Source organism: Dromiciops gliroides, chromosome 3 (genome assembly GCF_019393635.1).
Source record: "Dromiciops gliroides isolate mDroGli1 chromosome 3, mDroGli1.pri, whole genome shotgun sequence".
NCBI lineage: Eukaryota > Metazoa > Chordata > Mammalia > Microbiotheria > Microbiotheriidae > Dromiciops > Dromiciops gliroides.
Window position 1 is genome coordinate 399,503,611 of NC_057863.1, and position 23,594 is coordinate 399,527,204.

At 36.8% G+C, this 23,594-nt stretch overlaps 1 protein-coding gene across 2 annotated transcripts in view; it reads left to right on the top strand.

The window, feature by feature from the left end:
• Window positions 1–23,369, top strand: part of UGGT1 (UDP-glucose glycoprotein glucosyltransferase 1) — a 107,851-nt gene extending 84,482 nt beyond the window's left edge. For both annotated transcript variants that reach the window (XM_043991840.1, XM_043991841.1), the window contains 11 exons: window positions 368–453; window positions 4,942–5,026; window positions 6,215–6,303; window positions 6,742–6,846; window positions 9,554–9,638; window positions 10,924–11,106; window positions 12,679–12,839; window positions 13,621–13,735; window positions 16,080–16,196; window positions 16,783–16,951; window positions 18,012–23,369. In XM_043991840.1, coding sequence (XP_043847775.1) covers window positions 368–453; window positions 4,942–5,026; window positions 6,215–6,303; window positions 6,742–6,846; window positions 9,554–9,638; window positions 10,924–11,106; window positions 12,679–12,839; window positions 13,621–13,735; window positions 16,080–16,196; window positions 16,783–16,951; window positions 18,012–18,037 — 1,221 coding nt within the window. In that variant the 3' untranslated portion in view covers window positions 18,038–23,369. The remainder of the gene's footprint in view (window positions 1–367; window positions 454–4,941; window positions 5,027–6,214; window positions 6,304–6,741; window positions 6,847–9,553; window positions 9,639–10,923; window positions 11,107–12,678; window positions 12,840–13,620; window positions 13,736–16,079; window positions 16,197–16,782; window positions 16,952–18,011) is intronic.
• Window positions 23,370–23,594: the final 225 nt, after the last annotated feature.

A 23,594-nucleotide genomic window follows, 5' to 3' on the forward strand; every position in this document is an offset into this window, starting at 1 on the left:
TGCGCCACCTAGCTGCCCTCTCCTCCCCCCCCCCCCCAGTAACTTTTAAAAACTCCAGTATTGTACTGTACCAGGTATGGGCTGTAGTAATACTTTAGATTCTGAAGGATATTTTCACTAATGATGAGACTTTGTTCATTTGTACATTTTCTCCTCAGAAACACAGATATGAGGATGATTGTATGTTTGGAAGGTGTGTTTTGCCAGGAGTTGCTTAAGTATAGATTTTTGAGATTTGTACTGATACGTGTTAGTTTCTCTAATAAGGTATCAGAAACTACTGTTTTTGATAGAGGTAAGTATCCCTCAGAAACAGCATTTTTATATTTCCAAGTGTACTAATAATTGATTTCTCTTCATTTTCCAGGGCTACTTTCAATTAAAAGCCAATCCAGGAGCCTGGATTCTCAGACTCAGGAAGGGACGATCTGAAGATATTTACAGAATTTATAGGTAGGACCCATTGACACATTTGCATTTGCATAAGAAGGTAATTCTTATGAACATCTATTGAAAGTTAGTTTAACATTCACTGACAAAAATAACTGGTTAATAAATATATTTAATATTGCCTGTTAGGTTTAGTTATTTTTTCCAACAGAAAATTAAATATGCAAGTGGTCAAGGCACAATTGAATGATGAGTCAAGTTCATTCTACACAGAGTCCTTTATCCTACCAGCATCATGTAATAAAATCATTGTACTTACAGGATGAGAAAAACTGCCGAGAGAGAATTGAGTAGTTTGAGTAGAGGGGGGAAAAAGAATGAATATCAGTTAGATTTTTAAAACTATGCTTTGGGGGCAGCTAGATGGTGCAGTGGTTAGAGCGCTGGCCCTGGATTCAGGAGTACCTGAGTTCAAATCTGGCCTCAGACACTTAACACTTACTGGCTGTGTGACCCTGGGCAAGTCACTTAACCCCCATTGCCTTGCAAATAAATAAATAAATAAAATTTAAAAACAAAACAAAAAAACCCTATGCTTTGAAAATCATGTTTCAGGGGCAGCTAGATAGCGCAGTGGATAGAGCACTGGCCATGGAGTCAGGAGTACCTGAGTTCAAATCCAACCTCAGACACTTAACACTTACTAGCTGTGTGACCCTGGACAAGTCACTTAACCCCAATTGCCTCACTGAAAAAAAAAAAGAAAATCATGTTTCTAGAATATGTAATTATCAGATCAAAGAGTAAATGAGATAAGACATATACCCATGACTTTTTCTCTTTTTAAAAAATTGTGTTGATATATCTGGAAATGAAGGTAATGTGAAAACAAAAAATACCCCTCCTCCCTCCACTACTTAGAGACCCATCTCTTGTAACAAAGAATTTAAAAAGAGAGAGAGAGAAAAAAAAAAGAAAAAATTAGTTCAGGAAAACTACCCACCATGTGAGTTGAGTCTAGACAAGCTATATAAAGTTCCACAGCCATAATCCCTCATCTCTTCAAAGAAAAGGAGAAGGTTCATTTTGTCATCTCTTCTTCAGGGCTGTTTGGTCAATTACCCGGTTTTATTTTTTTTCTTTCCATTTACATTGTTTTAGTCATTGTGCTTATTGTTTTCCTGGCCCTGCTGACTTTACTTTGCCTGAGTTCATATAAATTATTTCATGCTTCTCATGATTCTTTACAGTCATCATTTCTTATGCTGTAGTAACAGTTTGTTACTTTCATGTAGCACAGTTTGTTTAGCTATTCCCCAATTAACAAGCTTCTACTTTGTTTCTAGTTCTTTGTCTACTACAAAAAGTACTGTTGTAAATATTTGCGTGCATATTGGACCTTTCTTTCCATCTTGGACCCATATGCCTAGCAGTTCAGTCTCTGAGTTTGACTGAATTGTAATTGTATCTATCACTCTTGACCTGATAATTGGGCAAATATCCTGGAACTATGGGTAAAATTTAATGTTTATTTTAAAGTGTAGTATGAGTTATAATTAAATATAAATTCTAATACTTCAAAAAACTTGTTGACCAATACTATTGGCTTATAGAGTATTTACAGAGCTCAAGTTTATGGAGTATTTTTCTTCTTTTGAAAGATGAAACACTTCATGTTTATTGATAGAAAAAGAGAGGAGAAGGTAGTTCTGGTGATCAGCACAAGTGATTGGCACAGGCTAAATTTCAGAGGGCTATATTTGAGGCCAAGCAGGCTTCTCTTTTTTTCCTCATTTCCCACTTCAGTCAACCACAGCAGATCCTTTCACCATTGCCAAAGGCGTCCTCTGTGTAGACCCCCTTCCCCCTACTGGAGAGTATTTTTCTCAGACTCAGTTTGTATCAAGGGCTTGCCAGAGGAGGGCGTAAGGGGTCAGTATATAGTACTTTTCAACTGAAACACTTTCCCCATAATAACCCTGTGAGGAAGGTAGTATAAATATCATCTCTATGCTTTTTAGATGTGGAAATTGAGGTTCATAGAAGTTACATGATCTTCTCAGTGTCACATACGTAACAAGTTAGGGGCAGAGCTAGACCTTAAACTTGAGTCTTCTGATTGAGAGTCTGGAGCTCTCACTACTATTTATGTTCCTGTTGTTGTTTACTACTAATAATAATAGCTAGTATTTATATAGTGCTTTCAGGTTTGCCAAGTGCTTTACAAATATCTCATTTTATTGTCATAACAACTCTGTGAAGAGGGCGCTATTATTATCCACATTTTACAAATGAGACACTGAGAGGTTAGGTGACTTGCCCATAGTCACACATCTTAGAAGTGTCTATGGCAGGATTTGAACTCAGGTCTTCTTGACTCCAAATCTGACACTGTCCACTGTACCTAATAGTCACCCATACCATGCCATGAAAAAGTACTTTATTCCTAATAATTTGTAATAGGCATTTTTGGAAGGAGTATCCAAATGAATATGATCACATAATCCACATGGATATTTGAGAAATTTTCACCAAGGTCTAAATTTAGTTTCTTTAGTTTTACTTGAGAATGAAAACGACTTTTTTTTCCCCCCCACTTCCAGAAATTCTGTAGTTTTATTCAGTACAAATTTGAGAGATGTTGGCATAAGGATATTTCCTGAATAGAAAATAGTATTTGGGACTAGCACTAAGGATAGCTTCATTGTAAATAATTAGAAGGATACAATTATCCTGAATACAGTATTTATATTTACTTCTTTTGGGCGGGGGGGTGGGGGGGTGGGGGGGGAGTGGGGGGGGTGGGGCATGATTCAGACAGTGAGGGTTAAGTGACTTGCCCAGCATCACACAGCTAATATCAAGTGTCTGAGGCTGGATTTGAACTCAGTTCCTGCTGAATCCAGGACCGGTGCTTTATCCACTACATCACCTAGCTGCCCTTTCCTCATTTTTTTTTTAACTCAGGACTAGACCCGTATAAAATTGTGAAAAAGCCTAAAATTTACCCACTGATTGTCTTTGCTATTCTCCTTCTTATCCTCTACTTCTCAGAAGAACTGGAATGTTCATTCTCTTCCTTGTTTATCCAGGTTTGACCCTCTGTGGGTGCCACACCAGGACTTATTCATACTAGTCAGTGTCTTCTGCTTCAGACCCTAAGTCACCCATAGAAACTTTTGCTGCACTGTGTCCCATTTCCTCAGGGTCCCTCTGTGTGCTAGATAATAGTATATGTGCTGAAATCTTGCTTGATCTTGTGTTGATGTGATCCTTTTGGAAACTAGCTTAACCCAAGGAAAGACATTTAATGGTTGAATTTGTGGGTACTGAGACAAGACAATAAGGAAAATAACTTCGAACACGGAGCCTAATCCAAGCCCTAGCCCCCTTCCCCAGTGAACCCATGCATAGACTATATTGTGTTTCCTATTATGTAGTACAGATATCACATTATTTTTTAGTTCTAGTTCTGTGGTGGCTACGTATAGTCAAATAAGGTTGGGAAATGCAACCCATTTACATAATTAATTAGTGACAGAATTAAGAAGTGAAATGAGTCTAATCAAATATCTTATAATGACAAGTTTGTTTAATGTTTTTGAATCCATATTATATTAGATTCTTTGGACTCAGCATTTCTTACTATGTTAGAGTAACAGCTATGTTTATACTGACAGTGGCTTCCATGAGAGCCCCTAGAAGAAATATGACCTTAGGGGCAGCTAGATGGTGCAATGGATAAAACATGGCCCTGGATTCAGGAGTACCTGAGTTCAAATCCAGCCTCAGACACTTGACACTTAGTAGCTGTGTGACCCTGGGCAAGTCACTTAGCCCTCATTGCCCTGCAAAAAAAAAAAAAGAAAAGAAAAAAATGAAATATGACCGTAGAAAGATTAGACAAGTCAAGTCAGCAAGCATTTATTAAGCTCCTGTTATGTGCCAGACAGGGTAATTAGTGTCCTGGAGTCAGGAAAAGTCCTCTTCCTGAATTCAAATCCAGCCTCTGAGATTTTCTAGCTGTGTGACCCTGGGCAAGTCACTTCACCCTGTTTGCCTCAGTTTCCTCATCTGTAAAATGAGCTGGAGAAGGAAATGGCAAACCACTCCAGTATCCTTGCTGAGAAAACCTCAAATGAGGTCACAAAGAATTGGAGCAACTGAAAAATGAATAACAACAATCAATGTGGCAGACATTGCTAAAGCGCTAGAAATGGAAAGAAAGACAAAAGACAGTCTCTGTCCTGAAGGAGCTTATAGTCTAATGGGGGCAGACAACATTCAAACAGTCATGTCCAGACAAGTAATATACAGGATAAATTGGGAATAATCTAGAGAGGGAAGACACTCGCATTAAGGGGGATTGGAAAAGGCTTCCTTCACAAGGGATTTTAGCTGGGATTGGAAGGACACCAAGGAGGCCAGTAGGCGAAGATGAGGAGGGGAGAATATACAGATGCTAAAACATAGATCCTTGATACCTTCCCAGTCCATCTGTGTTCTAATAGTGTTTCCATATTTAATAATTTCTTTTATTTTCTTTTAAAGCCATGATGGCACAGACTCGCCCCCCGAGGCTGATGAAGTTGTGGTTGTTCTCAACAATTTTAAGAGCAAAATTATCAAAGTCAAGGTGAGTTTGAAGAACTGGGAATAGCCACTCTTCTGTAGGTTCTGAGAGGCAGGTACCAGGTTATATCTGACATGTAAAAAGAGCAGCCGAAGACTTGGCTACATCTTATAATCAGGCGGTTGTAAGTTAACCACAGAAATACTGTCGATCACATTCTTTTGCTGAAAGTAAGAGACATTTGTTGTGAATTTTGTTCTTAATTCAACCCAGATCTCACCTAAGACAAGCCACTTTATTCAACCATTCCTCAATTTCCCCCTTTTGGAAATTTAAAAAGTCTTTGAATATCCTGTAAAAAAGGAGGTGAACTGGTTCAGTAGTGAGACTGAACAGACAACTCATGGTGTGTACTGCTGTTCATGAGATATTAAAAGATGTAGTGGAAGACTTTGGAGTCCATATTCAGGAATAGGTCCTCAATGGAGAATTTATGGGAATTCATGGATGAGAATCACATAGAATAAGAAGTTGTGGATAGATTGCAATGCATACTGATCGAAGAACTGCCCACATCAATGAGATCATGATGGATCCCTCAAAATAGTGAAGTCTTTGCTTTATTGCAATTTGTTGAAGTGTTTTCACTTAGGTGTGCTAAAATAACTATGTGAGGAAATAGTTATGATGATTGATTATAATGGCAAAACGTATGGTATCTACTTTGCTGGGCTTTTATGAAGAAAATTATCTGTCAAGCTTAAGGTTATCTCAATTGCTTCTCACAAGGTAAATGCCCTCTTTATTTTTTTTTTTAATTTTTATTTTTTTTAGGGAGGCAATTGGGGTTAAGTGACTTGCCCAGGGTCACACAGCTAGTAAGTGTTAAGTGTCTGAGGCCGGCTTTGAACTCAGGTCCTCCTGAATCCAGGGCCGGTGCTCTATCCACTGTGCCACCTAGCTGCCCCCCCTCTTTATTTTTATCCTCCCCTATAATTATTATGTATTTTTAACATTCTTCTTTTTAAAACTTAGAATTCTGAGTTCCAGATTCTCACCCCTCCTCCCCAACACATTGAGAACCCATAGCTATTTTAATTATAACTTTTGATTTTTTTTTTTTGGCTCATAGAAAATAACCAGTGCTTTAAAATGCACTGAAAAAGAAAATTATCCCAGGGAAAATATGATGTCATTTTTTTTGCCTTACAGACATGTTAAATAATTTTGTTTATGTGCTTATGTTTACAGGTTCAGAAGAAGGCAGACATGATGAATGAAGATTTACTAAGTGATGGAAATCATGAGAATGAGTCTGGGTTTTGGGAGAGCCTTAAGTGGTAACTTTCTTCTTTTACTTACTTGGGGTTTTTTTCTTTTAAACTAAAGCAGGTCATTCAAGTAAATTCACATTAATTAGAGAGTCTTTTAGATTCTTTGTATATTTTTAAATTTCAGGACATAGGTAGGGTAACTTAATGTTTTCCCACTAGAGAAGACTGTTTTTCTTGAGATTATTTGAGAAATATGGTACCACATAGAGAGCTTCCTCTTTGCTGACTCATTTATGTGGTTTATTCTGCTGTTGAAAGATTTCTGCCTCCTAGGGGATTATCCCCTTGAGTATCTTTTCCATTTTGAAACCTGCTAGCCAGAAGCAAGTTGAATAGGAAAGCAGGCTCAAATGGCATTTTATCTTTATAATTTCTCTTTGGTATTGCATATCTACACCAGCAACTTAATAGTTCTGTTGCTTCTTCTTCATCTTTATGCTTTAGGGGCTTCACTGGGGGCCAGAAGACTGAAGAAGTGAAACCAGATAAAGATGACGTAATTAATATTTTCTCAGTAGCATCTGGACATCTGTATGAAAGATTTCTCCGGTTAGTCTTTTCACATTTTTGCGTGTATGTGTGCATATGTATAGGTTTATCACAGTACTCTTTTTATTAAAAAGTTTGAGCATTTTGAAGAAGGGATTTAGGGAATGCATCAGACTTCATGACCTCCGAGATCTTTTATGATACTGGTATTTTGTGTTTCTGTGAAGTAAAACATTATGAGATTGTGTCCATGAAATTTTACTGTCGTTTCTGATACAAAGCACCTTTGGAATAAGCACCGTGCTAGTCACTAGCCATCCAGAAAATAGAAATGAAACATTCGCTCCTTCAAGGAGCTTCCTTTCTGTAAGGGGAGACAGTTTGTACACAAACAAAGTAAATGCTAGGTAAGTTTTTAATAGATGTTCTAGTGACCAGGAGGATCAGGAAATGTCTTATGTAAGAGATAGTCTCTGATCTGAGCTTGGAAGGAAATTAGGGAGTCTTTTAAGAGGTGGAGGTGAGGACCAAGTATAAGACCATTTAATAGACTACTTAGAGTGATTCATGGTGGAGCCTTTTTCCACCAGCTGAGTTGCCAACTCTTTACTAGACCATGGTAAACATCGTGATATAGGAGAAAGAATGTCGAATTTGATGTTAGAAGACCTAAATTCATAACTAGATTAGGCCTCTTAGTAGTTTTATAACAGATTTACAACACTTCTCTGGGCCTCACTTTCCTCTTTTTTAAAATGAGGAGGGTGGGAATGGGTAATTATGGTACAATATGTAGAGGATAGAGCTTGGGGCCTCATCAGACTTGGAGACTTGAATCTCATCTCTAAAAAAAAAGACAAGAAAAAGTGAATCAAAAAAAAAAAAGTGAATTAGAATTAAGTAGACTTGGGAATGACAAAAATTTTAAAATTAGTGTTAAATAAGATGAGGAGGGGCTACTAGATGATCTACATTTCCCAATTCTAACTATCCAGTGATGCATGATTTTGTCTGTTTGGAATTGCTTTAGGGAAAGGAAAGTATATAACCATAGAGTTGTATACATAGTATAACTACATCAACACTTAATATTATCTGTTTATATAGGTATTAGGAGGTGAAAGGGGAGGCCTGAGACATGTAACAGATGCTATTTTCTTGTCTTACGTAGCCCAAGTTGTTTGAAGAATTGGGTATAGAGAGTGGGAAAAGGCAACTGGTCATAGGCAGAACTTAGGAGAATGGTTGACCTCTCTGTGTGTGCCTGACTGTTATTTAAGAGAGCATTAATTGGGACACATAAGCCTTGGAAAATGAGATAATGCCAACAGACATTTTAAATTTTAACTTAATTCATGCTCCAAATTTTCCTAGTACTGCAAATGATCAAAATGATATTGGAAGAGTTCTTTTAAGCCCTCTTTTCTTTAATAAAAACATAATAGCACATGTAATACTTCCACTAGACTTCTCTTCTGATGTCCTGTAGCTTCATGGAGGTAACCAAGGTTTCTTGAAGACTGTGATATTAGAATGCAAGCTCTGAGAGGTCCTGTCACATTGGAAAGATTTTTGAATGGACTGTGTCTATTGTGCCAGGACTAGCTTAGCAGGATTGAGGGACACTTCTCACTGGGTTTGCCCCAGGGTGGTGGATTTTTCACCCTTAGAAGGTCTAATTATTTACTAAATAATACTAAATTCTGCTTTTGTGGAGGGAGTATCAATACGAAGTTAGTTACAGATCATTGAAGTATCAAAGATGCTATGGCTCATGGGTTGCTTATAATTTATGTGGCGCCTACTGTAGAACAAATTCCTCACAACAGTCCTGTGAGATGGGTGATGCAAGTATTCTTATCCTCATTTTATGAATGAATGAACAAGTTTAGAGAAAGGAAATTGACTTGCTCCAGGCCACACAGATTGTAACAGTTAGAGATTGAACCTGATTAATTTCAAGGTTTAGTATTCTTTTTTTCTTTTCAATTTGCGCTGACAAGAATATTGTCCAGTGCTACTTAATACCTTTTGTCTATTTAGAAAAGCTAAATTTCATAGAACAGAATCAGAATTTTTTAGAATTGAAATTTACAGAAGAAGAAACTGAAGTCCAAAGAAATGAATTGAACGATTTAAAAAAATCTCCTTGTTGAAGTTCGTGAACTGACTTTCTTTAAACATCTCACAGAGATTTGTTTGGAGGTTGAAATGATATAAAGCCACGTGGGAAAGCTCTTTATTGATGCAAATGAATGGGAGAATTGGCTCCCTTCCAATCTGCTTTCCATGCAAACTTTTGGATAGTGTGTTGTGGTTGCCCTTTGTTTACATCATCCTTAAAAGCTGCTCTGACTTTATTTTTTTATCTGGTGGAGGGTGGTTGCTGCTATAATTGCTAATTTGGTACTCAGATCGATGTTTGTATTGTGCTATACATCTCTTTCTCTCACTTGAATAAAACAGGTATTTTTAAAGTATACCATAATTCAAATAGACATGCAGAGGTTTTTTTAGTGGAAAAAATGATTAGATTGGGTGATAGTTTCTATTTGGCTTAGTGTAGTATAAGAGTAATTTTCAGTCTGACATTATTTAATAGGGAGATTAGGAGGCTTTCTGGGTTAAATAGTCTTTTGCTTAACTGAGCTGTCAAATAACCATCTCATACAAAGTCTAGTGGTCTATTTTAGATAATGCTGTGTGATAGTATTGATGTCAAAAGCAGTATAAAGTGTTTTTTGTTTTTTGTGCTTTTGTTTGACAGTATAATGATGCTCTCAGTTCTGAAAAATACTAAGACGCCTGTGAAATTCTGGTTCTTGAAGAATTACTTGTCACCTACATTCAAGGTTTGCTCATCAATGAAAGGCTAAATATTATTATAACAGGGGCACCCCTAAACCTCCAAAGGTTGTTTTACCTACTTTCTTCCATGTCTATGTACTTTCAACATGATTTTGAGGGGGGGTTATTTTGGCCACTGAATTATACACGTTTATCTTTCATTTTGTCATTTTGTCATTCTATTGGGAACCCCCCCCACCGAAGCATTTCTATATACAAAGAACAAAAAGAAAATGTTTATGAAACCACTTGTCTCCATTATGTCCAGCTTATTTTCATTTTTATCATACACAATAAATTCAGCATGTCTGTTTCTAAGACATTCTGTCTATGTCTTACTCTAAACTTCCATCTGTTCTCTTCTATACATCATTTTTAGGGAGCATCATTATTAATAATCTTCTTCCCTCACAATTCTCTAACCTACACCCCCTACCCCAATATTAAAACCTGTCTCAGTCCCTTCTTGGTAACAGATAAACAAAATAAATTCACACATTTGCCAAGTCTGAAAATGACTATCTTCATTTCTGTTGTATCACTCTTATGTCAGCAGGTGGGAAGCATTCTTACTTATCTGGCCTCTGTGGTTGTACCAGTAAATTTTAAATTGTTTACAATTTCCTGATTCTAACCTTATTCATGGCCATTTACTACCACATCAGAAATTATATGGAATGCCTCATAATTCTCTCTAGGCTAGACCTGGATCTAGAGTAAACTTAAAGTTTATCAAAACCATTCAAATAACAGTTTTCCTGAAGTATAACATAGGAATGTCTCCTAGTGTGAAATGGCCTTCTTTAAGTTTAAATTATAACCAACCATATAACTTTTCTTAAAAATAAGCAATTTAAATCTAATTTGCACTAATTTACTAAGCTGGCAAAGTTTTAAATATAAGCCTTATAATAGACTGTATCTGCCATCTGAGAACTGACTTAGATAAATTTAGAGAGACTTACCACCTAGGGAGGTCTCAAGGTGATGAATTTTTTAGTTGTGGAGACTATGAAGATGGCCTACTATAAAAGGCTTGCCATCTGTGTTACTTGAGGGTGTATAGCCTTAAAGTATTAAAGGAATTTACATAAAAGGCTTCAGAATTGTTAGCTATTTCCACAATTTCAAATTATGACCAAAATTGGTTTGCCTGAAACAACTTTAGAACTGGGATTAAGAGTATTTTTAAGACAATTCTTATGCCTAACTGTGTTTTACTGATGTAATAGTCAATATATTTGCTTGATTCTAAAAAATGACTTAGTATGTTTCTTTTATTTATAAAAGGAATTTATCCCATACATGGCAAAGGAATACAATTTCCAGTATGAGCTTGTTCAGTATAAATGGCCTCGGTGGCTTCATCAGCAGACAGAAAAGCAACGCATCATTTGGGGCTACAAGATTCTCTTTCTGGATGTACTTTTCCCTCTAGTTGTTGACAAGTTCCTGTTTGTGGATGCAGATCAGGTAAGCTATTGAGGTCCTAGCTTTGGTAAATTGAAAGAAATAAAAATTTTAGAGTGTTGACCACCATCTTCTAGTGAAGGAGAGGTTTTGTGTGGATAATGAGAACCTAACCTAACCCAGCTGGGTTGCTGAGCACTGATAAATGATGCAAATAATCTATAGAGAAAGAGGATTTTTATGGATAGCAATTAAAGGGTACACACCAAAGAGAACTGAAACAAGAAAAACAAATGTACTTTTATTTACCAACTTCTCCCTTAACCTAACAAGTCCCCCTTCCCCCTTTTCTCATACAATATGAAGAGGAGGGGCTTTTGGTAAATAATGTATCTGATATATTAGAGTATTTATTTGCTAGTAAAATAATGAAACAAAAAATGAAAGAAATGAGTTATATTAAGGAAAGCTGAATTTTGAATAGGAAGTGATTTGAGTTCTCCACAATGGTTTGTGTATGATCAATATACCTTTTTTAAGTCAAATTATTTTCAAAATTGTGAATGAAATGTATGCATTATCATCTTTTGAAGTTCTAGTAAATCCCTTATTGGTGCAGCCCAGTACATAAAATCTTTAAAATTTGCTACATCCACTCAATACTTCCACCAGTCTGCATTAACCTATTTGAGCTTAAGATGATAAGAGCTTTTCCTTCCCATTCACCCTCTATATGTCTTCCCTTCTCTCTTCCAACCCCCCAAATACTCCCACCCCCCCAGTAGGTAAGTACTGATTGAGGAGAAGAGGCCACAGATCTGTTAAAAGGATATAACAGAGGGGGGTGGCTAGGTAGCGCAGTGGATAAAGCACCGGCCCTGGATTCAGGAGTACCTGAGTTCAAATCCGCCCCCAGACACTTGACACTTACTAGCTGTGTGACCCTGGGCAAGTCACTTAACCCCCATTGCCCTGCAAAAAAAAAAAAGGATATAACAGAGACTTGGTTAGTGTATTGAAAACCCTCTGTAGGTCTTGAAACAGAAGGTGGAGTCCTTACCCTCAAAAAGTTATAGTCTACTTAAGAATACAACATATTCCAAGCATTCTTAAACTTTTTTATATTGTAGACCCCTTCTAGAATGTTTTTAAAGACATTAAATAACGTAGATGCGATCACAAAGGAACCAATTATGTTGAAATACACTTATGAAAATATTGAAAACAATTTCATGGCCCCCCCATTTAAGAACTCTTGGCATATACAAATGAAAAGACTTCAAAACAACTTACCTATTAACATTAGGCAAGTCTTTTTATTTTGATCTGAGATACTTTGCAGTCTTTAAAGTTGTAAAATTTCTTTTGTTTTCAGTTATTCTATAATGCTGATGTTTTAGTAATTCAAACTTCCTTTTCCCTCAGTCAGAATTGGTAGGGTCTAACTTTTATTGGAATTCACATGGTAAAGTGAATGGCTTGTAAAATAGATCTTTATTCCAACACTGTGGAACCTCAAAGGTTCATTTCCTTCATTTTTTTCCTTCCTAAAACTTTTGTTAGATGATGTCTGTACCAGCTTTATAGGTGTGTTTTTAAACATGATTTTTGATTTCCTTTTTTTTTTTTTTAAAGATTGTTCGGACAGATCTGAAGGAATTAAGAGATTTCAATTTGGATGGTGCTCCTTACGGTTATACTCCATTTTGTGATAGCCGCAAAGAAATGAATGGGTACAGGTTCTGGAAGTCAGGATACTGGGCCAGTCATTTATCTGGACGAAAATACCATATCAGGTACTTGTGAAAGTGACTCTGAATATTTTTTTTTTTAAGTGAGGCAATTGGGGTTAAGTGACTTGCCCAGGGTCACACAGCTAGTATGTGTTAAGTGTCTGAGGCTGGATTTGAACTCAGGTACTCCTGACTCCAGGGCCAGTGCTCTATCCACTGCGCCACCTAGCTGCCCCCTGAATATATATTTTTTAAAATTACCATTGCAACTACTACTAATTCTTCTTTCAGAGAAGTGACTAAGAATATTTTTTATTTTGGGGTGGGGGGAGAGGGATAGTCAAATGGGAAGGAAGAAGAATGTTGCTGTAGGAAAATGAAATCAATATCCTTCCAAATTTTGTCCTTGAATCAGAGGAATTACTGTATTTCTATTTTGGTTCTTAATTGACTACATTGTGACCTCTGACAATGAGCAAGATGCTTTTGATCTTTCAGAAGTAGTTATGTTTAAGTTAACTACAGTTGTTATTACCTAAATTGCTAGAAATCTTTGGTCAGATGTTTTGTTGTCTTTTGAAGATATTTAAGTAAGCAACAATGATGACAATGAGAACTAATAATGACTAATATTTTTTGAAAAACTTTCAGAAATAATAACTTTCCCTTTGAAATAATAAATACTTGTGACCTCTAGTTCCCTTGGGAGAATTCCACTTAGGTGAAACTATCTTTGCTCTCCAGAAGTAAAGTTCAAATGTTTGGCCACTTAGTTATTGAATGTGATGAATTGATGCTTCTGACATATTCCATGACTTTTAACAACTGGGTCTTCTCTACTTAGTGCACTCTATGTTGTGGATCTGAAGAAGTTTCGGAAGATAGCTGCTGGAGACAGACTCCGGGGACAGTACCAAGGTCTGAGTCAGGATCCCAACAGTCTTTCAAATCTTGATCAGGTAAATGGTCCTTTTCATGATTGAATGTATTCTGTCATAACATTGTGCCTGGCCTTAAAATGTTGGGTCAAGGCTAAAGTGATCCTTTCCTCCCTTCAAGCTTTTCAAGTTTTATGACAGTTCTTGTTGGGGCATGTTCCATTTTTCCTTTACAAAAACTTCCTGAGTTGTCCTAAAGTGAGAACAGAGTCAGAGTAGGAGAGAACAGGGGAGACTGAAAACAGAGTCACTTTAGTCACAGGGCTGCCTCTGAGAATTTGTCTTTGGTGTATTTGTTTTATTTTTTTGCTTCTCAGACATGGTGAGAATGAGTCATTTGAGGTTGGGGGGGTGGGCAGAGGGGAATGTTGAACACTTTGGGATCACCTGCTTGTTTGGTTCACCAATTTTTTGGGGGGTGGCTTAGGTAATATATTTTACTGAAAAGCCATATAAATATGGTCCATCACCAATTTAAGTGACTTTGCATGTAATACCGTGTTACTTTTTCTTCATTTGTAAGGTTGGAATAAAAGTACTTGTAAGAACTGACTGATCCTCACCTGGTGTCCATTTCCAGGACAGTGAATTGCCTGTGGCTGACTAGACTTTGTCAGTTCTAGACTCTGATTGTTTTATGGTGTCTTAAAGTGCTATATTTTTTTTTTTACTACTACTACTATCTTTAGGGTAGGAGTTGTCAAATATATATACACACACATATATATGCCGAATACATATGTATATATTCAGCATATGTGTGTATACACATGCATGCATGCATACATACATACACACACACATATGGGTGTGGAGACTAAAATTCTAACTGTGATGTTTAAAATCTAATGAATGGTTGCCTTAAATTAGAAGCTTTAGCAGCAGTCTTTGGGCATTAAGCATTTATTAAACTATATTAGGGGTCAGGAGAGAGAGAGATTGGAAAAACAGCCTTCATCTAGCTATCTAAGAGAGAGAGAGTGTCCCTGCCATCAATAGCTGGTTCCTGAATGAAAAGACCTTGAGCCTTCTCTGATTCTCCCAGAAGCCCCCTGTGAAACAGGAAGCAGGGCTGTCCTCACACACAGCTCCAAGCTAATTGGCTGGTAGCACTGATTGACATGACTAACAGTTGGTTCTATAGGTTTGACTTCTGGACGCCAGGCAACTTCTGGATGCCAAGTCACATGTTTTCTTTTCAGGGGGGCGCTCTGATTCTCAAAATGTCCCTCTCAGCAGGGTGGTGGTGCTCCAATTCTCACACTGGTATGGAATACAGTCTTGTCTGGTAGCAAGAAAACTAGATGAACCCTTATAAGTCTCTTATTAAAAACAACATGAATTGCCACTTTTGGACAAGGAACAAAGTTATAGGTACCAGAAAAACCTGTACATATCTTAGTCGACAAATTAAATTAAAAGAAAAAATTTTGTAGAGAAGATACTGTAGTTTGTGTTAAACTTTAGGTTTCTGCTTGTTTAGTGGTTAGATATTTTATGAAATTTCTATCCCAAGGGTTGATGGGTGTGTGTGTGTGTGTGTGTGTGTGTGTGTTTAATATTATAACTCTCTTTTGGTGATTTAGGTTTGACCCCATCTAAAGCTGGGATTACTAAATGAACAAACTTGCCTTCCTGTGTGGTATAATGGAAGAAACATTAGACTGTTCATTTTGTCTGTGCTCTAAGCCTAGCTCAGCCATTCTGTTTGTGACCTGGGCAATTCACTTATATTGATCTTATATTTCATCATCATTGAGAGGTGTTGGGGAGGGACCCAAAAAACTGGAGGCTTATCATGAATCTTGTAAAATAAAAAGATTAGGAATGGGGAATATATGGTCAGGAGACAGAATCACTGTGGAAAACTGTCTCACTGGGTAAGAGAAGACCTGGTCTTTTTTGTATGTTTACAAAACAAAGAATGGGGAGGAAATTACATAGCAGCTGGGAACTTTTGGGAAGGACCAAAGACCTGGGAGGGGATTTTGAATGATGGGGCATCACTGAGATGTGCAGCACTCCTCCTTATCTTCCTTGATATTGCTTGTCAACACACCAGGGTCATGCTCAGTCACACCTTATTTCTGAGGTGGGGGGGGTAGAGCTGTTTTTCCCTTGGGAAAGTTTAAGGATTCCTTGGGGGTTGGCATCCTTAGGTTTCTTGGGGTCCCACTACAAGAGGGTTAGACTAGATGATCGCTAAGAGCCTTCATCCCCAATCTTAAGAATCTAGAATTGGGTGATCATTTAACGGGTTAATTACCACTAACATTATTGCTGTTAGTTGTCCAGACATTTAAAATTTTTCCTCCTTTAGAAGTTTAGATTCTCTTGTTTGAATTTTATTTTCTTCACCAAACAGGATTTGCCCAATAACATGATACACCAGGTGCCAATTAAATCACTCCCACAAGAATGGCTTTGGTGTGAAACATGGTGTGATGATGCCTCCAAGAAAAAAGCAAAAACAATTGATTTGGTAAGCTACAACTGATGTAATAACTGCATTTTAATTTCATGTTGTATAGGGCTAAATAATTTTAATGCAAAATTTGTTTATTTTTGATCAGTTTTTTTTCCTATGGTTCCATAACTTATATCAATACAGATTAGTAAGAAGAGGGCTGTTTTACTATAATTATAACTTTTCTCCTGGCAGTTTGGAAATGATAGGAGCCACAGTTTCCCAATATGATTATCATAATTGATTGATTACTGAAGAAGGGAGAACTTGCTTGTAACTATGCTGTCCCTAAAACCATTATCCTGATTTAGTACTTGAATGCAGTGACTCTCCATTCTTCCCAGAAAAAATACCTCAACTTGGATTCCTGACGCTTCATCATAGTTATCTTCACCTCTGTTAATTTTGTCATATTTCCCCCATTCTATAGCTTCATTCTTTTTGTCTAATCCACTGTAACCCTCTTACTCCCGCAGTTTTAAGTTCTATATTTGGTAACTTTAAGAACAAGAAGAACCACTTTTTAGATTGTAACTGATATCTATTTTGAGCCTTTCAGCTAGAAGTTATTCTTTTTAATACCGATCCCCATCTTTCACAGTGTAATAATCCAATGACCAAAGAGCCAAAGCTGCAGGCGGCTGTCCGGATTGTCCCAGAGTGGCAGGACTATGACCTGGAAATCAAACAATTACAGGGTCGTTTTCAGAAAGAAAAGGAAATGGGAATTAGGCATCCAGAGAATGAGACAAAAGAACCAAGCATAGAAGGTAATCTTAAATTGTTACATTTAGACTACAATCTTTTAAAAGTGATTAGTGTTTGGGTTTATCTTTAAGTATTTAGAACATTGTGTATAGAGGTTAGAGATAATGAAAATTTCCCTATTCATCTGCAATAATATGTGAATAAATAGCGACATAAATACATGGTGATATTATAATTTTGTTGCTATTTTTGATTCATTTTAATGATGCATCTACTTAATCTAAAATTTTCTCTAAGAGCACCTGCTTTACCTCTGTTTTTCCAAAGATAGTAATGAATGGATTTAAGTAGAAATCTGCAAATTAATGTAAAGTTGCAGTTAGCAGTGTTCTTTGAAAATATGTATGTATGCATGCATGTAATTCAATATAACAAACATTAATTGCCTACTATGTGCCAGGCACTATTCTAAATGCTGGGAATACAAATAAGAAAAAGAAAGACCTTGCCCCTCAAGGAGTTTTCAGTCTAAGGGAGGAAGACAAAAGAAAACTATGCTAAAGGAAGCTGAAAACAGGAGGGGCCCATAATGATGGTGGAGTTGAATCCCAGGAAGGCTGATGGCCCTTTTTAAAGGGAGGCTTTGGAAGGAGTCTTTGTTTTTCCAGCCTCCAGCTCTCTAATCAAAGGAGGAGAGGCATACTGAGGCCACCATGAGTGCCAAGGCTGAGGCCATCTCTGGGATAATGAGTTTCCTGTGATGAACTTTTCCTGGGAGCATAAAGATGGTGGAGTTTAATCCAAGGAGTAAACACCACACACAGCCAGAATGTAGTTTTGCACTGTCTTACTGTATAAAACCTTTGGCCATTTAAAGAAATTATATCAAGATGTATAAATGCCAAAATTAAAGTTGTTGATTAGTTGAGCTAATGAATTGGGGTCCTGCTTTCAAAGATTTAAATAACAAGAAAAAACAAGAAATTGTGGACTGTAGCTTTCATTGGCTGAATTTCCCTAATATATCAGAATTTCTTATGCTTTTTAAGGAGCCTGCCAGATCTGTGTAATTATGTCTTTAGACTTTCTGCTTCATTTTAATTTTTTTCTCCTTTTCCACAGGCCTTCCAGCACATGTAGAATTATGATCCCTGAAGGAAGAAATGAAGTAACACTGTTTGAAAGACAATTTTTATATTAAATGCTAGGTTTTTTTCTGGTATGTCTACACAACTGCTGATAAATTGGATAGGAGGATGTTTCCAAGCCTTTTAAATCCTGGAATTTTGGGTTGCTGTATCCAAATGAATTATTTGGCTCCAGATCATTGGAATTAAGATTATATTGGATTTGTACTGATGCAGAATAGCTGGTTGGTCGGTTCTAGAGTTTTGGAGAATGAATCTTCCAGGGGTTTCTTCGAGAAGCAGTTATGTAATCACAGAGAAATACAGCGGCAGATGAACAGAACACATGTTCTTTGGGATCCACATCACCTCAGTCAAGAGCACACCCACAATACCTAGTCATGGGGAGCAGAATGTCCAAAGTGCACGAGTTCTTACCTCAGTTTTTGTGTTGTTGCTGGAGTTAAGTTCTACAAGCTATACTGTAGTGTGCTCTGAATGGATCTTATTTTGTAAGAGTGATGTTCACATGATCTGTGTGGTTTGAGGTTTACAGAAATTTGTTCCCCGTTTCTGAATAGCAGATATGTTGTGTAGTAGAGACTTGACTTATAGATCATCTGTTTCCTCAGGACTAGCTCAATACAAAGGCTAAATTCAATTGGAAGCTACCCAGTGTTTTGGGGGTGTGGTTTGGGGTTGGGGTGAGGTGGCATCCACTTGCAAGTTGGTCACCATCTCTTATGACCCAACAGTACCACAGTGTCTTTTTAAAAATAAAAATGTCCCATCCCCCAACCATATAAACCTTTTGGTTCATTGTTTCATAAATTTAATTTTTATAGTTTTTCATTTAATTTTGAGGGCAGGGGGAAAAGTCAAATCTTACAGCTGATATATTTAACAAAAACCAAGGTACATGAAATCACCATAATCATATACCAGGTTATTACAATAATAGGATTAAGAGGGAATTCTGAAGGCCTTCTGGGCAGCTCACCCACCCTATGTGTTGGTAGGGTTTTATTTAAGTAAACCTAGTGATGATACCTGTACTTTTGTCAAGGGTTAATTTCAGAACCTCAGTACTGGTTACCCAAGAGCTTCATTATTGTGATTGTCATCCCTTTGCACATTACCTTGTGTTGCTTTTCATTTATTGTTTTGTTTTTATGCTCTTGCAGATGTTACTTGAGAAGACAAATACTTTGAATCCACATAGCTTCATTATCAGCTGAAAGAATCCTAAACATGGCCAGTCCAGCAAATGCCTTCTATGTCTTAATTTTTATACAGCCCTGAATCACCCTGATGTTTTTTCCCACAGAGGTGACTCTCTCATGAGACTGACCATAGACCTGTGGACAAATACACCAGGTGTGTGACATGGCAGGATAAACTTTGGGGCACCCACCAAGGCAGTGTTGAGCTCTTTATGTGAATCTCAGTAAGCTATATGTGAACATGACACTCGTGCATATTGCTTATTCCAAGAGAGGTAGGAGCTATCAAACCTGCCTTTAAAAGCACAGCAAATTCTCATGTTTTCATATTTCACCTGCTTAAAAAATTTTTTATATTTTTCTAAAATGAAAAACCAGCCATCTCAAATCTGATGCTGATTTTCAGTCATGTATTCATTTGAAATCTTTCTAAAAAGCAAAAGTTCATCAAGCATTTCTTTTATAGAAATTTGGGAAATTGCTAAAAGAGCTCATTATTCACCTTGTGCAGAAGTAAAAAGTAGATTAAAGATCTGTACTAGCAAAATGAATTTAGCAGTTACCATTCACTTTTTAAGTAGTATTTTGGGGCAGTCACTTCTGGTTACAGGTGCTTTGTTTTGTTTGTATCATTCCCTCCTTTTACCCCTAAAAACATAAAGGAGCAGGAGAGAATTTGACGAAACCCAGGTCTGTAATACCTTTGCCACTAGCAGTTGCTGCAACATAACTCCTTCCCCCAGAGCTTCTGAAGACTTAGTTGAAGGATTATGAACAGTAATGATTTAAGCACTCTTACTATGAACAAGCAGGATTGTCTGTACTTCTTCAATTAAGTTTTATTTCACCGTCAGAGGTTACCAGCCCCATGGGGGAAAAATCATGTCCAAAAATATATGTTCTATGTCTCCTCAAAATTTTGGTATGGCAGTAGGAAATAACCAAGTAAACATGATATTAATTTTTTAAACTTCTTTGTGGTGATGATTTTTTAAAAAGAGGATCTACACTTGAGGATTATTTAAGGGTACCAGGTTTCATCTTTCTCAGTGTCTTCCAGTCAAGTTTTCTGTTGACATAACTGCTTCCCATAAAGAGATTGAAGTACAAACCTTCATGTAGAGCAAATGCTCTTTCATCATCCTTATCATCTCTGTAGATAATCCATCTTGTTATAAAAAAGATGGTTGAATAGTTTACCTAATATGCAAGAAGGTGCCTTGGAAATGGTTTTGTTCTTCCCAACCAATCATTCTTTTGCTGGTTAGCACAGCTTAAATATTTGATTAATATTCAATGCCTCAGAAAATGTTACTGTTACTTGAACAATGGGATAAAGTCATCTTTGACTTTGCCTCCAAAAAAAAGGGTATGGCAGAATGGTTAGGAAATAGATCAGTTTAGAAATTGAGATTGATTGTACTGAATCTCATTTAAGTTAGGGAAATACTGTTCAGTGTGGTTTTTTCTGATTAGTGATAGAAATGTTCAACAGCTGCTTTTGAAAAAAGGAAAAGCCAACATTTGTGTGGAATTGATTTATTATTTTTTTGTATTGTTATACCACGTGGAAAATTTTCTTTCCAAAATAGTTCTGGAGAGAAATGATTTGAGCTTGTAACTATCTTATGTTCTATGAACAGTGGTATTTATTTGACTGGGATCTGAAAACTCTGCATACAGCCTATATGTGGGAGAACTGTGGAGCATATCATATTTGTGCATAATATGGACTTAACTTTGAGCCACCCCCTTCCCCTTTCATCAAGAGTAAATAAGTTGGCTATCCACAGTTAATGGAGTTTTGAAATGTGATAAAATAGTACATTTTAAATCGAATCAACAAAGATCAAATACTTACTTTGTGCAAGGCGCTATTTATCTGATGTACAACCTCACCCCATGGGAATGCCAAAATATATGTATTAAAATACTGCTGCCTTTTCTTAGCCACTGGGCTAGATTACCCTTCCTTATCTACACATCAACATGCTAAAGCAAAACAAAGGCAATAGTCCTAGTCTGAGAGGCAATATAGTATGGTGGAGAGAGCACTGAATTTGGGGTCAGAAGCACTGGGTTCAGATTCCCCCCATGCTACTTTGACTATCTTTGTGACTTTGGGCAAGTCACTTATCCTCTCTCTGTTTCCTTATCAGTAGTTGAACTAGATTGATTTTTAACTACTTTTGCTTATAGGAGGACCAGGAATCAACTAGAGGACTCCAAGTGGAAAGATGGCAAGAATCAGGAGTACCATTTTTCTTAAACCTTAAAAGTGCTATATAAATATAAATTGTCATTAGTGTTCTTAACGAACAGATGTGGTTCACTGAGGAAGAGGGCTAAAGTCCCACAGTTTAAACAGGGATAACAATTTGGTTTGAGGGTGGTGGTTGGCATATCCTAAATGATGCTGCTGGTTATAACAGTGTGTTTGAAATGCCAAGCCGTGCATAGTTAATTTATCATTCTATCTTCTGTAATTTAACATAGCTTTTTCACCCATATCCGACTCAGTCTGAATGCAATCTTTCAGATTATTTAGCCTGAAAGAGTGCAATTAGGAACGTTTAGTATATATTGTTTGAATGCTATATTGGTCACATACTAATTGGTGAAGTATAAAATGGTTGCAAAAACCACTTGATAGCAGTCTTTCTTTTGGTAGAAGAATGGATGGTGAGGATTTTTTTCTGTGTGCTACCCCAGGACAAGGCCACACATAAATATTGGTGTGCTGTTTTGTCATTTGGGTGACTTGCTTTTTAAAGACCTAGATTTTGTGGAACTACTTTATAGGAAGACTGGAGTAACAGTTTATAAGCTATTTGATGGAAAAAGACAGCCCTAACTTAACGAAGTAGCTGATGATTTCATTAGTCTAACTAGGGTGATATTTTTAATTTCAATCTGTGTTTCCTAAATCTGATGTGTGTGTGTGGGGGGGCGGGAATTCCTTGGCAGAGTGTTTGTAATGCCAGTATCTGGTATGCATTGAAGCAAATAGACCATATTCTGTCAAATATCATTTAGATTTCAAAACACTGTGCATCTTTTGGGATTCAGAATACATTTGGATTTCCTTTCTGTACTTGGTTTTTTGAATTCTGTAGTTGATATAGAAGTATCACAGGTTTGGAAAAAGAAAAGTTTAGGATTATATTACATGGTGATAATTCTTGTAATTTCTATAAAACTACAGGAAAGAAACAGTCTCTCAGGATTTCAAGTGTTTTTCTATTTGGATTGTGCCTTTTAATGGAAAACCCCTTAGGAAACCTAGACTCCCCTCTATCCCCAAATATTTTTCACTGTTTAAACTACCTATTATCAATAATGGTTTTGCAGACAAGAATCTGAAGGGAATCCAGTTGTACTCCAGTTACAGAGAAGGTGTTTGACCAGCTTGATCAGTATTTTATAGTAAAAGTTGATTGCTTCTTACTGATATGTTGTTATCACTGGGCTTTTTTTTTTAAGCTTTAATTTGATTAATCTTATGACCAACCTTAACAGCATAGAGGCTAAAGAGAGGAGCAAATTGATTTGTAAAATGAAATTCACACCCCTGTTCTACCTGTCATAAATAATAACAATGGCATAGCTATTTTAGAACATTCCAGATGTTTTTGTTTGTTTGTTTTAACATTTATTAATTCGAAATCCAGGTTTAATTTATCCTTTGCCTTGCTTCTCACCATCTGAGTTTCCTGAGATAAGGGTATGATTCCCTCCAAAAAGAAAAATATGGGGTAAAATGATGAAAATTCAATAGAAGTTGACTGTTGAGAAGTCTTTAGAGGAAGCAAAAGATTCTTAAGATTTACTATCAGCTACTGGAATCTGTGGTAATGAAGAGGCAAACATGTACAAAGGGAAAAAAGGGTGTTAGAATTTTAAAGAAACTATGTACTTTTTTAATCTTTATAAATATTCTATTTTACTGTAATTCTGTTAATTAATGCAATGCAGAGTTCAGGTGCTGACACTTGCTTGGGAGCAAGCTTTGGGATTTTAAATGTCTGCAGAACTCTACAGCCAGAAGTGAATTGAAAATGAATTTCCTCTTACTGTAATGCAAATGAGGCCCGCTCAACACAATAAATTGTTTCCTCCCTTCTTTCAAACTGCTGTCTACTCTTCCTGTCACTCACACTTTACATTTAAGAAGCACTTTAGGACCATGGAATGTTAGAACTGAAAGGAATTTCAGATCATCCTGGTTTTGTTTTTGTTTTTTTAAACATTTTACAGGTGAGGACTTCGAGTCTCAGAGAGATTAAGTGACTTGACCGCGGTCCCAACAATTATTTAGTGGCAGAGTCATAATTAGAATCTATGTCTCCTAACTC